General features: G+C 43.4%; 1 protein-coding gene across 1 annotated transcript; it reads left to right on the top strand.

The window, feature by feature from the left end:
• Positions 1-8,002: 8,002 nt before the first annotated feature.
• TPRG1L (tumor protein p63 regulated 1 like) lies at positions 8,003-13,862 on the top strand. Its single transcript, XM_048519024.1, has 5 exons — positions 8,003-8,339; positions 10,565-10,656; positions 11,488-11,664; positions 11,995-12,148; positions 12,377-13,862. Exons 1-5 carry the CDS (start codon positions 8,142-8,144, stop codon positions 12,569-12,571), a joined length of 816 nt encoding a protein of 271 aa, XP_048374981.1. The 5' UTR covers positions 8,003-8,141; the 3' UTR covers positions 12,572-13,862.
• The last annotated feature ends 166 nt before the right edge of the window (positions 13,863-14,028 follow it).

The following is a 14,028-nucleotide window of genomic DNA, read 5'->3' as shown; positions in this document are numbered from 1 at the left end:
CCTGCTGGGATCCACATGACTACTACTCCAATATATTACAACTTCCTAGGCCTCTGAGTGAGGCTTGAATTGTAATGAAGGTCAACAACCAGCTAAAGATCTGGCAGCTGTGAAATTTACAACAACAACAACAACAATAATAATAATACAATAAACCTTTAATGGCATATCATCAGTACACAAGAGAAAAGATAAAAAGGTTTTTAAAAGATTTTTAAAAACTATATATAACTTATTTAGATTGCTTATTAATAACCAGTCTGTTCTAGGATAGCTCTGGAGTTGCTATTTAATAACTATACAGTCTTTTGCTGGTCAGTCTGTTTATCTGTGCAAATCTACAAATAGGGCAGTAATAATGACATTCTTGCCTCTGAGCAAAGGGGACGGTGATGCAAAACATGGTACACAGATTCTTCACAATGCATCTCACAAATGCACAATCTTTCAAGATGTGGTACTTTTTTGACCCTCCCCTGTCTTAAAGAAGGATATTACATCTGGCTAAAGAGAGGGCCCGGCAGACATAACAACATTTGCAAAGGAAATCTCTTATAGAAGAGACCACAAGGTCCAGCCCCCTGCCATGCAGAAATACACAATCAAAGCACCCTTGACAGATTTTCATCCAGCCTTTGTTTCTAAAAAATTCCAGTTAGCGCAGACTCCACCAATTTCCGGAAGCTGCATATTCCACTGCCGAACAGCCCTAACGGTCAAGAAGTTCTTCCTAATGTTTAGATGCAATCTTTTTTCCTTTCTCCTTAGGTTCTTATGGATAGATTTATGGAGGAAAGGTTTATCAACAGTTATTATTATAGCAGGGGTAGGGAATCTCGCAGTGCTCTTGATAGCTCAGGAACTACAATACCCCGCATCGTTTGACAAAGTGCATGGGCCAATTGGCCATGCTGGTAGGGGCTGATGGGAATTGTAGTTCCTGAACATCTGGAGAGCCGCAGGTTCCCTACCCCTGGGCCATGGTGACTAAAGGTCTGTTTTTCTGTGCAAATCTACAAATAGGGCAGTAATAATGACATTCTTACCTCTGAGCAAAGGGGACGATGATGCAAATCATGGTACACAGATTCTTCACAATGCATCTCATTGTGACTGAAGGTCACCATGGCCAGTAGCAGCTGATGAACCTTTCCTCCATAAATCTCCATAAAGGGAACCTCCACAATACCAGGATGCAACATCAGGGGAAGACCTTAGCCTCTGTGCCATTCTGTTGGCCCTTCATGGCATCTGGTTGGCCAGTGGGTAAGATAAGGACCATCTTCCAATGTATCTGGCTTTTAACTCAGAATTCCTTACATTCCTTTTGACACACATATGGTTGATCTTATTCAGGAACATGCTGACATGAGACATAGTCTTCTTCTGCTTAATGATCTCCTGCTGTAATAACTGATGTCCTGGTGAAGAGATCAGATCCTGCTTTGTCTGCTTAGGAAGATAGTCTCTATGGCCTTATACCCCATTGAAGACCCTCCCTTTCTTACCCATCCTCATCAGCCTCCACTCCCAAAATCTCCAGGTATTTATCAACACTTAGTTGGCAACCGTATATAGAAACGAAAGTGTAAGAAGCCATTTTAAGTCATTACAATTTGGCCCCTTCCGCACATGCAGAATAGTGCACATTCACTCCACTTCTACAATTGTTTGCATGTGGGTTTTGCTCTTCCGCACAGTAAAATCCAGCTTCAAAGTGCACTGAAAGTGAATTGAAAGTGCATTATTTTGCATGTGCGGAAGGGGCCCATGTGTGGAAAGGGCTAATGTTGCTGCTCTTACTTCATATACCAGTGATGGCGAACCTTTTCGAGACGGAGTGCCCAAACTGCAACCCAAAACCCACTTATTGATCGCAAAGTGCCAACATGGCAACTTAACCTGAATACTGAGGTTTTAGTATAGAAGAAATGGTTGGCTCCGAGGCGCGCGTTACTCAGGAGTAAGCTTGGTGGTAGTCGGTGGCTTTGCTTTGAAGCAACCGTGCAACTCTTCCAACTGGTGAATCACGACCCTAGGAGGGTTTACTCAGAAGCAAGCCCCATTGCCAGCAACCAAGCTTACTCCCAGGTAAAGGTCATGCTTTCGTTCTTCCCATGAAAATCAGTAGGGTTTAACAGTGCTTAACAGGGTTACCTACACTGCTTCCCCAAAACTAGGTCTTAGGTTTAATGCTAATAATCTCCCTGAAATAATTACACTATTATCACATGATGAACTCTATGCCCGCGTGCCCACAGAGAGGGCTCTGAGTGCCACCTCTGGCACCCATGCCATAGGTTCGCCACCACTGTCATATACCATGATTCTTTCAATATGCAGAGTTGCCACTTCAAATGAAGCAGTCAACATGCATATTTTCCTGCTTTGGTATATGCAATTGGATTTCCTGTGGCTATGCATTTGCACTTTTAAGAAATAACGCAATAGATGAAGCCACATCTGAAGCGCCTCAACAAAAAAAAACATGAGATTGTCGCATAGGACTGCGAAGAGGGCCTTCGCTTGGGGAAGGAGTGAAGAAAACCAATACCAGTTAGAGGAAAATCAAATGTGGTTTGGTTTACGGCTCAATGGAAATGAAAAAACAATTTCATTTGAGCTGCAATCAGTGGAAAGATGCTAAAGGGAGATATTTTGTATTCACTGCGTCCCAAATCGCTCGCTCCCCCCCACGCGATGCAGTGCTATAATGAAGCAATGCGGTGACACAAAATAGTAAATTTAACAATAACAGCCACCCACTGTCTCCGTAGAGGGTGGTGCGCAGTAACTAATTTCTTCATGAACATGATTCCTCCGACGAATGTTCTAAAGAATTCTTCCTTTAAAAAAAAAATCATACTTGGAAAGCATAAAACACTCTCCACCTGCAACAGACATTAAGAGTTTGGCTAGAAAAGAAAAAACTGTAGCCAAAGCTATAAGCACTTCATATTTATTTACTTTGGCCCCTTTTATGCAAGAATAAGAGCCTGGTTCAGGAAGTGGAATTGAGAGGCTTTCGTTTCTGTATTGTTAGAATTCGAGACACTGGGGATGAAAAGCTGCAGTCGTCCAATGTGTGTTAAGTAAGCAAGTATGAAGTGGGACCAATCTGTTTCCAAACAAGGATTAGAGCTTTACAAAAACGAGTAAGAGCTCGGGATCGGAGGCCTCTTCTTCTGGGAGTAGTCTTCTTCAGTCTTGCTAAAAAAAACAACACAACCCAGTAACGGATGATCAAAACAAAGGCCCAATTTATATAATCAGCAGGAACAAAGCAGAAGAACTTTTCCTTGATTGTACTACTCTTGCTATGTTACATCATCCCAACTATGTCTTTGAACAATTCATGGTAATAAAACATATGCTTAGAAAATGGAGCAGGGGTTAGGGGTAGGAAGTTGTTCTGTTTTGAAAAGTGATCTTACAAAATCTGGGAAATGTTTTTCTGCTCAGGGAAAAGTCATTTTTAATCCAGCATATTCCACCTTTTTGGGAAGGGGGTGTAAAATGACTCCTGCTTCTAACGCATGTTTGCAAAATAAAAAGCAATAATCAGCGTGGTTCCTGCCAGAAACTGTTTGTTCCAGCCAAGCAATGACGCCCGCCTGGCTCAAGGCACAAAGGAGGGACCAACGCCCGAAATGAGCAGAAATACCATTTTAGCTGTTTTGCTAGCTAAACACAGTTCTAGAAAGGGCCAATTTACAATGCTCTGAAAGCAAATTCCCAAAGTGACTGGACTCATGGGCTCATACAAAAATGTGTGTGCTAGTCGTTTTAAGCCTTGCTTCCAAGTATATGCTTTTGAAGCTAAAAGAAATACAGTGCATCTTTTTATACCCGACAGAATTTTAATAAATGTGTCAAATATTTTGATAGTGAAAGAATTGTTTTAAAAAAATTATCATGAAACAAATTGCCTTGCAGTGCAAATCTACAACAGAGGTATTTTCCCACTATCTTCCCATGAAACTATTTAGCAGCTAGCTCCCTCTTGTGTATCTAGAATAGACAGCTAAAGAGCTTCATACAAGACAAAACTCCCCACATGGAACCAGGTAGGAATTTGCATAACTTTTACTCACAGATTTGTGTGCATTTACAGTGCAAGCACTTACTCCTTGTTTACAGGGCTTTCATCCCCTGTTGCATTAATAGGATTGAATTGAGGTAGAAGGTAATTGCATTGCTCCAAAGTGAAATCCTAAAAGAAAAGCTGTGAAAGATCTTTTACTGAGATTAATCAAAATGATACAAAACAGCACACAAAACAGCTGAAGTGTTAGTTACAAGGTTAGTTACGTGTGCAAAAAGACTACAGTAAAATTCAAAGCAACGTGCTATTTCTGAATTTAAAACATATTTAGTAAGGCTAGAATGCTGAGATATAACAGAAAGAAATAACAATAGTAGGTGGGACTACAATTGAATGACAGTACAGCTTTCTACTTGTAAGTGTGTTATGTTTCTCACCTCATCTGACAGTCTTTGCTTCTCAATGAGCTCCTGAAGATGCCTTATATTGAGTCAAACTGTTGGTTCAACAGAGTCAATACTGTTTGTTCAGAATGGCAGAAACTCTACAAAGTCTCAGAACATCTCACATCACATCACCAAATCTTTTAAATTGGAGATACCCTTCCCAGCACTACTGTCAAACGACTAGCTGAACACGCTAGATTTAATCTACTGTCAAAAGCTTTCACAGCCGGAATCACTGGGGTGTTGTGTGGCTTCCAGGCTGTATGGCCGTGTTCTAGTAACATTTTCTCTTGACGTTTCACCTGCATCTGTGTCTGGCATCTTCAGAGGATCCCCTGAAGATGCCAGCCACAGATGCAGGTGAAACGTCGGGAGAAAATGCTACTAAAACACAGCCATACAGCTTGGAAACCACATAACATCCCACACTAGATTTATTCCAACAATATCCAAATCCTTCATTAAGATAAGCATTAGTAGGGTTTTTATTTTTATTTTTTTAGGATTTGTCATTGACCCTGCATCATTCCAACTTGAGAACTCTTTCATCGTAATTTGTTACATCAATTGTAACGAAGGTCCAAGGGTAAACAAAAGTAATGCCTAATGCCTTTCATTATTTCTCAAGGAAAACCAGTATGTTAGGCATCTCAGAATGTTCCAGATCGAAAGGGAGCACCCCTCTTTTATTCACCTAACTGCAAATCCATGCAAAACCCCTCTTCTTATTTGTGTGTAACCCTGGAAAATAATCCTGGAAATATTAAGACAAGGTTGGGGCTGAAAGTGTGTATTTCCAGTATCTACAGTTCTTCATCCAGTGTTCTAAATATTTTTTGCACTGCAAGATCATATCACCTACAGCTTTCAGCTCTCGCTGAAAATGCTGTTTTGTCATGCATGGGGGGAAAATAGATAGGCAGCAGGGCAGTGGTGGGATCCAAACATTTTAGTAACAGGTTCCCATGGTGGTGGGATTCAAACTGTGGCGTAGTGCCAATGGGGCTGGGCGGGGCACGACAGGGGCATGGTCGGGCATTCCAGGGGTGGGGCATTCCTGGGCGAGGCTGTGGCAAGGATGCAGCCGCTGCGCCAGTCCTTGGGCGGGAAACGAATGCACGCAGGCGCAGGCTGCCACGCACGCCGGTGCACCTCCTGCTAGACTGCTTCAAGTTCAGCATGCTACTGCTGAGAGGAGGGGTGTAACTAAGGCAAAAATCACGTGGCAAAATCACCCATTAGTAACCCCTTCTCGGCACACACAAATAATTAGTAACCTACTCTCGGGAACCTGTGAGAACCTGCTGGATCCCACCTCTGCAGCAGAGTCAATAGACGCCATGGGCTTTTCTGCCTTCATTCTGTTTGTTTGTTTATTTGTTTGATTGATTTCTGGGCATTTCTTCCCCCTTCCAGGTTCAGGGCAGCTTCCAACAGAACAATTCACAATAATCCAGCCATCAGTAACAAAGACTCACAGTGCCATAAATATATCTCAAATTAAGGGTGGAATTAACAATTGTCCTGAATCTAAGCACTTCCGCTTCTTCAGTTATTTTTACTCTGCCCCAAGGCTTTCAATGAGCACAGAAGCTGAGTGAGATATGATTCTTTTAATAAATGTAATACAACTGGTCTCTTTGGCCTGCTTATCCATTTGATTGTTTTCAGTGTTTGGTTATTTGGAAGAGCGAAGAGTTGTGTTTTTACTTTTGTCTTTTGCTATTGCTTGTTTTGGAATATGTACAGCCTCCCAATCCAAACAAACAGAGATGGCACTCAGAGCCCTTTCTGGGGGCATCAGTGCAGAGAGTTCATCATGGGGTGGGGCAGAAAATCACCCACCCCCCAACACACACACACCTAGGCTGGCCCGTTCCGCACAGCTTCAAAGAGCACTGAAAGCAGTTTGAAAGTGCATTATTCTGCATGTGCGGAATGAGCCCTAGTCTGAGGTGGGTAGCCATGTTTGGAACATTTTATTGGTCTTTTAGGTCAGCGGTTCTCAACCTATGGGTCGGGACCCCTTTGGGGGTCGAATGACCCTTTCACAGGGGTCGCCTAAGACTCTCTGCATCAGTGTTCTCCATCTGTAAAATGGATAAAAGTTAGGGTTGGGGGTCACCACAACATGAGGAACTGTATTAAAGGGTCGTGGCATTAGGAAGGTTGAGAACTACTGTTTTAAGTGGTCCTGGATTTGAACATCATCTAGGACAGTGATGGCGAACCTATGGCACGGGTGCCAGAGGTGGCACTCAGAGCCCTTTCTGTGGGCATGCGTGCACAGAGTTCATCATGCGGGGGTGGATTGGAAAATTACCCCATCTCTCTCTCTCTCTCACACACACACACACACACACCAACCACCACCACCACCACCACCACCACCACCACCACCACCACCACCACCCCCCCCGGCTAGCCTGGGCACGATCTTTTATCTGGGAGTAAGTTCGGTTGCTGGCAATCGGGTTTGCTTCTGAGTAAACCCTCCTAGGATCGTGATTCACCCTTTCGAAGTGTTGCACGGTTGCTTCACCAAGCTTACTCCCGAGTAATGTGCGCCTCGGAGCCAACCGTTTTTTCTAAACTAAAACCTCAGTATTCAGGTTAAAGGGTTGGCACTTTGCAATAAATAAGTGGGTTTTGGGTTGCAATTTGAGCACTCAGTCTCGAAAAGTTTCGCCATCACTGGTGTATACAAATGTCCCCTCAGGACTTTGAACAGCTCCGCTCAAAGGGGGTACAAGCAAGTTGGGCCACAGAAGAGTCCTGAGGGGAAGCTTAGGCCTCTTCCGCACATGCAGAATAACGCAGTTTCAATGCACTTTGCAGCTGGATTTTACTGTGCGGAATAGCACGATCCATTTGCAAACGATTGAGAAAGTGGATTGAAAGCGCATTGTTCCGCATGTGCGGAAGGGCCCAGAGAGACTGGAATTGTTTGAAAAGGGGAGCAAACTGAATCTGCAAAAGGACCTTTATTCATAGGGTCGCCATCATGCGGAAGCGCCTCCACAACCCCTAATAAACACACAATAACGCACAGCACTAAACAGGCAACCGCCTGCCCTTTTCGCACGCCTCTTTTTTTGCTCCGCCCCTCCCTCTCACCCTGTCTCCTATTGGGCCGCGAGCGACGTCTGTCTCGCTCCCCCTCCCAGCCTTTTTTGGCTCCGCCTCTTCCATTTCGCCCCGCCCCCAATGCTGAACCATTGGATGATGAGCTTGTTCTCGTTTTCTCCCCCGCCCTGCTTTTTTTGGCACAGCCTCTTCCCTCTCGCCCCGCCTTCAAAGCAGAACCATTCGCCGCGCAAGAAGTCAGTCTCTCTCGCTCTCCGCCCTTTCGTCTTATTTGGCTCCGCCTCTTCCCCCTCGCTCCGCCCTCCATACGGAACCATTGGCCGGGCGAGAGGGCTCTCCGCCTTTTGTGGCTCCGCCTCCTGCCTCAAAGGAGGGCCTGTCGGGCGGTTCTGTCTTCTGTCCCACCTTTTTCCTCAGACTCCGCCCCCTGCCCGTGGCCCCGCCCACAAGGTGGGCCCGTTGCCCGTTGGGCGTCGGCGCGGCCTAAGCTGGGCCTGACCGGCCTGAGAGGACGTAAAACCGGGCGGCGGCGGCCTTTCGCGCGTCCCCGTCCGCCGGCAGCGATGTTGCAGTTGCGGGACTCCGTGGAAGGCTCCGGCGAGGCGGCGCTGATGGTCCCGGCGGCCGAGGCCGACGTCCCCTTCACTCCTCCGGGCGACCTGCCCTCGTCGTCTTCCCTTCTGCCCAGGCAGACCCTGCGGCCCCTCAGCGTGCACAACCCGACCCGCGGAGGGCGCCTGAAGGAGTACTTCGTCTTCCGGGTACGAAGGAGATGCCGCTCGCCCCTTCCCCATTAATTCTGGGGCGTGAGGATAGCTCTTGACGCCCTCCAAAGCCTCAGGGAAATAGAGCCTCCATGCTGGGGGGCAGTCTATCTCTGGGAGAAAGGCGAGGATAGGGGAGAGGTTGGGCCTTGTTGTCTTATCTGGGACTGTGGGGAGAGAGTGGATTTCGAATCGTGATGGATTGGGGATCGATCACTGGCTGATCACGCCTGAATGGAGCTTCCACAGTCGGTAGTAGTCTAGCCCAGCATACCAGATCAGAAGAGATCCTCATTATTCACAATGGCAGTATCTGTATTGATCCTGTGCCACTATATGGACTCTTCCGCACATGCAGAATAATGCATATTCAGTCCACTTTCACAATGGTTTGCAAGTGATTTTGCTATTCCGCACAGTAAAATCCAGCTGCAAAGTGCATTGAAATTGGATGGAAAGTGCGTTATTCTGCATGTGCGGAAGGGGCCTCTGTCTTGCTTTTTATCTATCATGAAACTTATAAAAGATTGTTGAATAAACCAGATAGAGGGTTTCCGTATGTCAGAAATCTAAATAAAACCACCCAGAGGCAATTCCAAATGAGGATTTAAAAATATAAAATGTGTAATTGCAAACCGTATGTATGATCTCCACCAGTTTTCCTAATGTTACATACGGCTCATTAATATTTAGCAACTTTAGTAGGCTCACAATTTTTGTCATCAAGGTAAGAGAAAGAAGGGTTTTTCCGCTTCTCCTTGGAAAATGAGCAATTGTAGCGTAAGAACTTTTCCTATTATTATGGATCTTACAGTCAAACAGGCGGTGCTATCAGAAGAGATTTGCCGTCTTCATTCGCTGCTTTTTGGGGTGCTCCTGGGGGCAGCTGGAGCAACTCATGCACTGATCCATTGATGCTTTGTGTGCTTGGTGGCCTCTCTGGTATAAGGCTGTGTGTACTACATTACAGTCACCGTTTGCTCTGTCTATCCTATGAAAAAAAATGCCTCTCCCAAGCTGAGTTTTGGAGGGTCCCTAAATTCTGCCATCTGTTCGGTTCTTCTCAGAAGAAGATAGGGGTGCCTGATTTGGGAAGAATCCTAAATGCACAAAAAACTGTGCAAACCAACAACAACAATAATATACATGTTATTTCTATTAAACAGTTTCGCAGAATGTAAAACTATGGAGGTGGCAACGTATAGTTCTATAGCAGTGTGAAAATCAGTGTAAAAGATTCACTGTTTGTGTTTACTGATAATAAATCCCCATTTGAATGAAATTATGAGTAGGCACAGAGACCTTAACAAACAAATATATGTCTCAAAATATATTGGATCAAAATAATTTGTTCTATGCACTGTTAGGAGCTGCAAACAATGGTATTTGTAAATACTCCCAACTAGCTTCTTACATGTTACGTAAGTTTGTGATTTCATCTATTTGTGGTGCCCCTTTGTGGATATTTGTTAGGAACTCTAACCAGCTGTTCCTCTGCAATTGACCAGGCATTGCCTGCTCACTTTCTAGGACAGAGCAGAGCTAAGAACTAGCTTTTGGACACAAAAGTCTTGGAATTCTTTGGAGGTTTAATTGCACACCTTGCAGTTTCCAGCAAGCTTATGGTTCAGGACAGCAGCTAACCAGCCTCCCTTTTTCTCTTTCCTTTCCCCTGCCCTTATTTTAAGATATGGTGCGAATTTGACTTGTATGGAGATTGTCGTTTAAATTTCCAGTTATGTTTTATTCACCTAGTGGAGCTTAATGGCACCTAGAAGTAGATGGAAATGTGTTATTAATTGATCATATTGTTTTAATTGATTGTTGTAAGCTGCCCTGGCCTTTAAAAAGGGCCACATTAACAACTACATTTAATCTGAAAAAGGGCAAGCTATAAATTGAATCCCGTATCAGATGAACAGATGTCAGGAAGGAGCCCTGTGAGCTGTTCGAGCAAGCACAGAATGAATAAATGTTTCAAGTGTCACAAAACTTTTTTTAGTGTAAATGAATTCAGGTTGTTAATGTGGCCCTTTTTAAAGAGGTTGCTTTTTAATATAGTTCCACTTCAATACTATGTAGGCAGGAGGCAGAGAATACTAGTTTTCTGCCTCCTGACTCTTATCTTTGGAAGATGAACTGATTTTTTTTTCAGCACATTTACACTCCACCTTCCAAGATTCTGGGAAATGAATTGTTGTTCTTTTTTCGTTTTAATTTAGCCAGGAACAATTGAGCAGGCTGTCAATGAGATCCGTGTGGTCGTGATGCCCACTGAAGACGGAGAAGTGCAAAGTGTATGGCTACTGACTGAGTAAGTAATGGCCCCGCTGACCACATTCGGGGCACATTTTTATTTTTGTGCGCCATTTTTTTTCAACAGAATGATTATTTTATTTTAGAACTGTATACTGTGCTTTGACGGTTAAGGATCAGGCTGCGGACATGAACTATTGTCAATTGTCATGGGACACTAAGAAAATTCTGTGTTGGCATCTTCCAAAAAAAATGCTGACCGACTATCAAAGCATAGCCTATAAGATAGAAACAGTTGCTATTCTGTTTTCATTGAATGCCCACTTTAAGAACCAGACTGATGTGTTTGGAGTAAGACAGTTAAGAGTTTGAACAAGCTCAGTAATGCTCATTTTTGATCCTACAAAATAACTTTTGCTTACTTTTAAATTCCGCCAGGGCCAGTTTTTCCTAGCTCTGTTGTGCTTTATGTATTTTTTTAATCTGATGGGTGTGAAGGTTGCTTATGCTCACTCAAACACCTTGGAGATTTCTCAAACACTGCTATGACAGCTGTTTCCTCTGGGTGCTTGCAAAGGGCAACCTTTAATGACATGACAAATGAATAGTAAGGTACAAATGACAACCTTATTCCTTGATACGTTATTCTGAGGAATCTTAACTTCTTAGCATTATAACTGAGATAAATAGTTTATTGTGTATGTATGCTAAAACTGATAATGTGCCATTACCAGACTAAGTTTATGTCTAAAATTGGGATGGGTGTGCATAGTATTGTCAGCTCTAAATAAAGCAAGTAGTTTTCTATCCAAGTAGCAGTGAGTTAGCTGCTGTATCAGTTTTATGCTAGAAGGAATGTGTCATGGTTAAGTGTTCTTTTCTTCTTCAGAATTGATCACTGGAACAACGAGAAGGAGCGTTTGGTTCTTATCACTGATTGGTCCCTTCTGATCTGTAAATATGACTTCATCAGCCTGCAGTGCCAGCAAGTGACCAGAATATCACTTAATGCAGTTGATACCATTTCAATTGGAGAATTTGAATTTCCTCCAAAGTCACTAAATAAGTATGTTGCTGGTTTTTTTTTCTTTTTTGAGGGGTCTGGGACAAAGAATAAGCCTTGTAATCCTTAAAAGTGAGAGACAATAGTTTCTGCACTTAAAGGACAGCAAGGATATAAATTCCTTGCATTCTATACTTCTAATTGGTGCCAGTGCTTTCCAAATGTAGCCTCCAGCCACCATATAGTTTAATTACAGAGCTATATTTTAATTACAGAGCTACTCAAACTACACTGAGCTAGCTTGTAAACTGTTACTGAAGGGTTTGCTGAATAGTTGTGGCAGTTTTAACTTTCAATTTGCGCACGCACACATAAAACTTTTTCCTTTTTCAGGCGGGAAGGCATTGGAATTAGAGTTCAGTGGGATAAGCAAAGCCGTGCTTCCTTCATCAATAGATGGAACCCGTGGTCCTCGAACGTACCATATGCTACTTTTACCGAACATCCCATGGCTGATGCGGACGAGAAGATCGCCTCTCTTTGCCAAGTCAGTTGTCATTGTGTGTAGAATCTCTGGGTGGCTTGATCTGAAGTAAAGCTATGTCTAACATAGTAATGCAGGGGATTTCTAAGTCATGATGTTTCACGTCATTTTCACCATCACTGGGGCAATATTGGGCTGATGCTTTTTGTAAGGCAGAGTAATTTGAGAAGCTCAGTAATCTACGTGACTCACAGTTAACAGGTTCTTCTGATTTCCTTCTCCCCCTTAAAGCTAGAGAACTTCAAGACGCAATTGATCCAAGCTGTGAAGAAGGCCCACAAGGAGTGTCCTCTGCCTGGCAGGGCAAATGGCGTTCTGGTGCTGGAACGGCCTCTTCTCATTGAGACCTACCTGGGATTGATGTCTTTCATCAACAACGAGGCCAAGCTCGGCTATTCAATGACAAGGGGGAAAATTGGATTTTAACAGACACTGGAGACGGCTTGCTTCCCTGCGGAAGAGCAGAGGAGACATCACTGCCTAGCAGCTCCTTGAGAGAAGAACATAAGAGAGGAATGCTGACGGGCTTGGTTAGTTTTAAGCTCACTCGAGAGAAATCTTGCTTGTCATAAAATCTATGGATTCTATTGGCCACTTACTCAGGTGTACCAGTCTGTGTCGTAACCAGATCTCTTCTTTCCTGCTGCACATCACCAACCCTCTCACTAAGCCAATGAAACATACCGCCATCCTACACTACCATAGCTAAGATCTTTCTCACCTAAGTGTGTCATATCTGGAAGCATGTTCGTTACGTTTTTCCCTTCTGTGAATACTTTGCTACTGCAAGTCTCATTTCTATATATTTGAGCTCTGTTTTCGTATGGTAAATGCTGCTCTCTGATTAAAGGGATGGTTCTGGTCAGTGTAAAAGGGTTACATGAACTATCTAGCCAAATAGAACCTATTCTGATTGCATCCTAGTTAACCTCTGAATTTGATGCTGCATGTTGTGAATTGAAATGGGGTCAAGTGATTGTATTTGCCTTGAAGTACCTTACACAGTTCCAGCGCAGACTTGTCTAATTACGGCTTCTCGTTTGCTGCACAATAGCTGGAAATTCTCAGTTCAAACAAACCTTGCTACGTGGGATCAAGTTTTTCTATTTAAACGAAAGGGAATTTTTGATTAGCTTTATATTATTTTTTAACCGAAGTCAAATTAATACCACCAAAGCACAAGTTTAACAGATGGCCACGGGAGAGCCTGTAGAATTACTTAAATTTGTACCTGTATTAAAGTGAAGTAACTCAAATGGTGTTGTACTCTATTACATAAACACCCTTTGGCAGGGATATGTACACAAGGCCAAATGGGACTTATGCCTGTGTGTTTTCAAGCTATTCCTTTTGGGAGCAGTTCCCCCACAACCTTCAAAAACATCCCACGGGTGATAGGAGCCTCTCTAGAGGAATATTCCGTGCAGGGTATATCATCAGGTGGTGGGGGAATGCATCTTCCCACTTGGCCCGCATGAGTCGTGTTGGATCCCTGCCTGTGCCCTAAGTCTGCTCGTTAAATCTTTCTATAACCAATCAGGCTGCCACTTTACTGAAAAAATATGTGTAATAGTGAGTTACTGCCGACAGTGGTTCTGGTAAACATACTTTATGCAAAATGAAAATAGTGCTGGAATGGAATGGTTCCCAAGTCCTTTTGTGTTAAGCTATGTACGTTCAAACTTATTAAACTTGTTAGTAAATGTGAATCTTAAAATTTACTGATTTATATGTGTTTGATAACAAGGAAGGGGCTACTGGTTTTAAGGGATGGCTGATTTTTTTGACTTGATATTTTTTTCCTGGACCTTTCCGTAAAATGCTGTTTCCATCCCATAATGCCTTCCTTCAACAGTTACTCTGCTTTTTTTCTCTGCACCCAC

Source organism: Sphaerodactylus townsendi, linkage group LG16 (assembly GCF_021028975.2).
Source record: "Sphaerodactylus townsendi isolate TG3544 linkage group LG16, MPM_Stown_v2.3, whole genome shotgun sequence".
NCBI lineage: Eukaryota > Metazoa > Chordata > Lepidosauria > Squamata > Sphaerodactylidae > Sphaerodactylus > Sphaerodactylus townsendi.
This window is presented reverse-complemented; position numbering and strand designations above follow the sequence as displayed.

Coding starts and splice junctions, on each gene's coding strand:
- TPRG1L (XM_048519024.1), top strand. CDS start 8,142: ATGTTGCAGTTGCGGGACTCCGTGGAAGGCTCCGGCGAGGCGGCGCTG. Junction 11,665..11,994: donor CCTCCAAAGTCACTAAATAA/GTATGTTGCTGG, acceptor TTCCTTTTTCAG/GCGGGAAGGCATTGGAATTA. Junction 12,149..12,376: donor AGATCGCCTCTCTTTGCCAA/GTCAGTTGTCAT, acceptor TCCCCCTTAAAG/CTAGAGAACTTCAAGACGCA.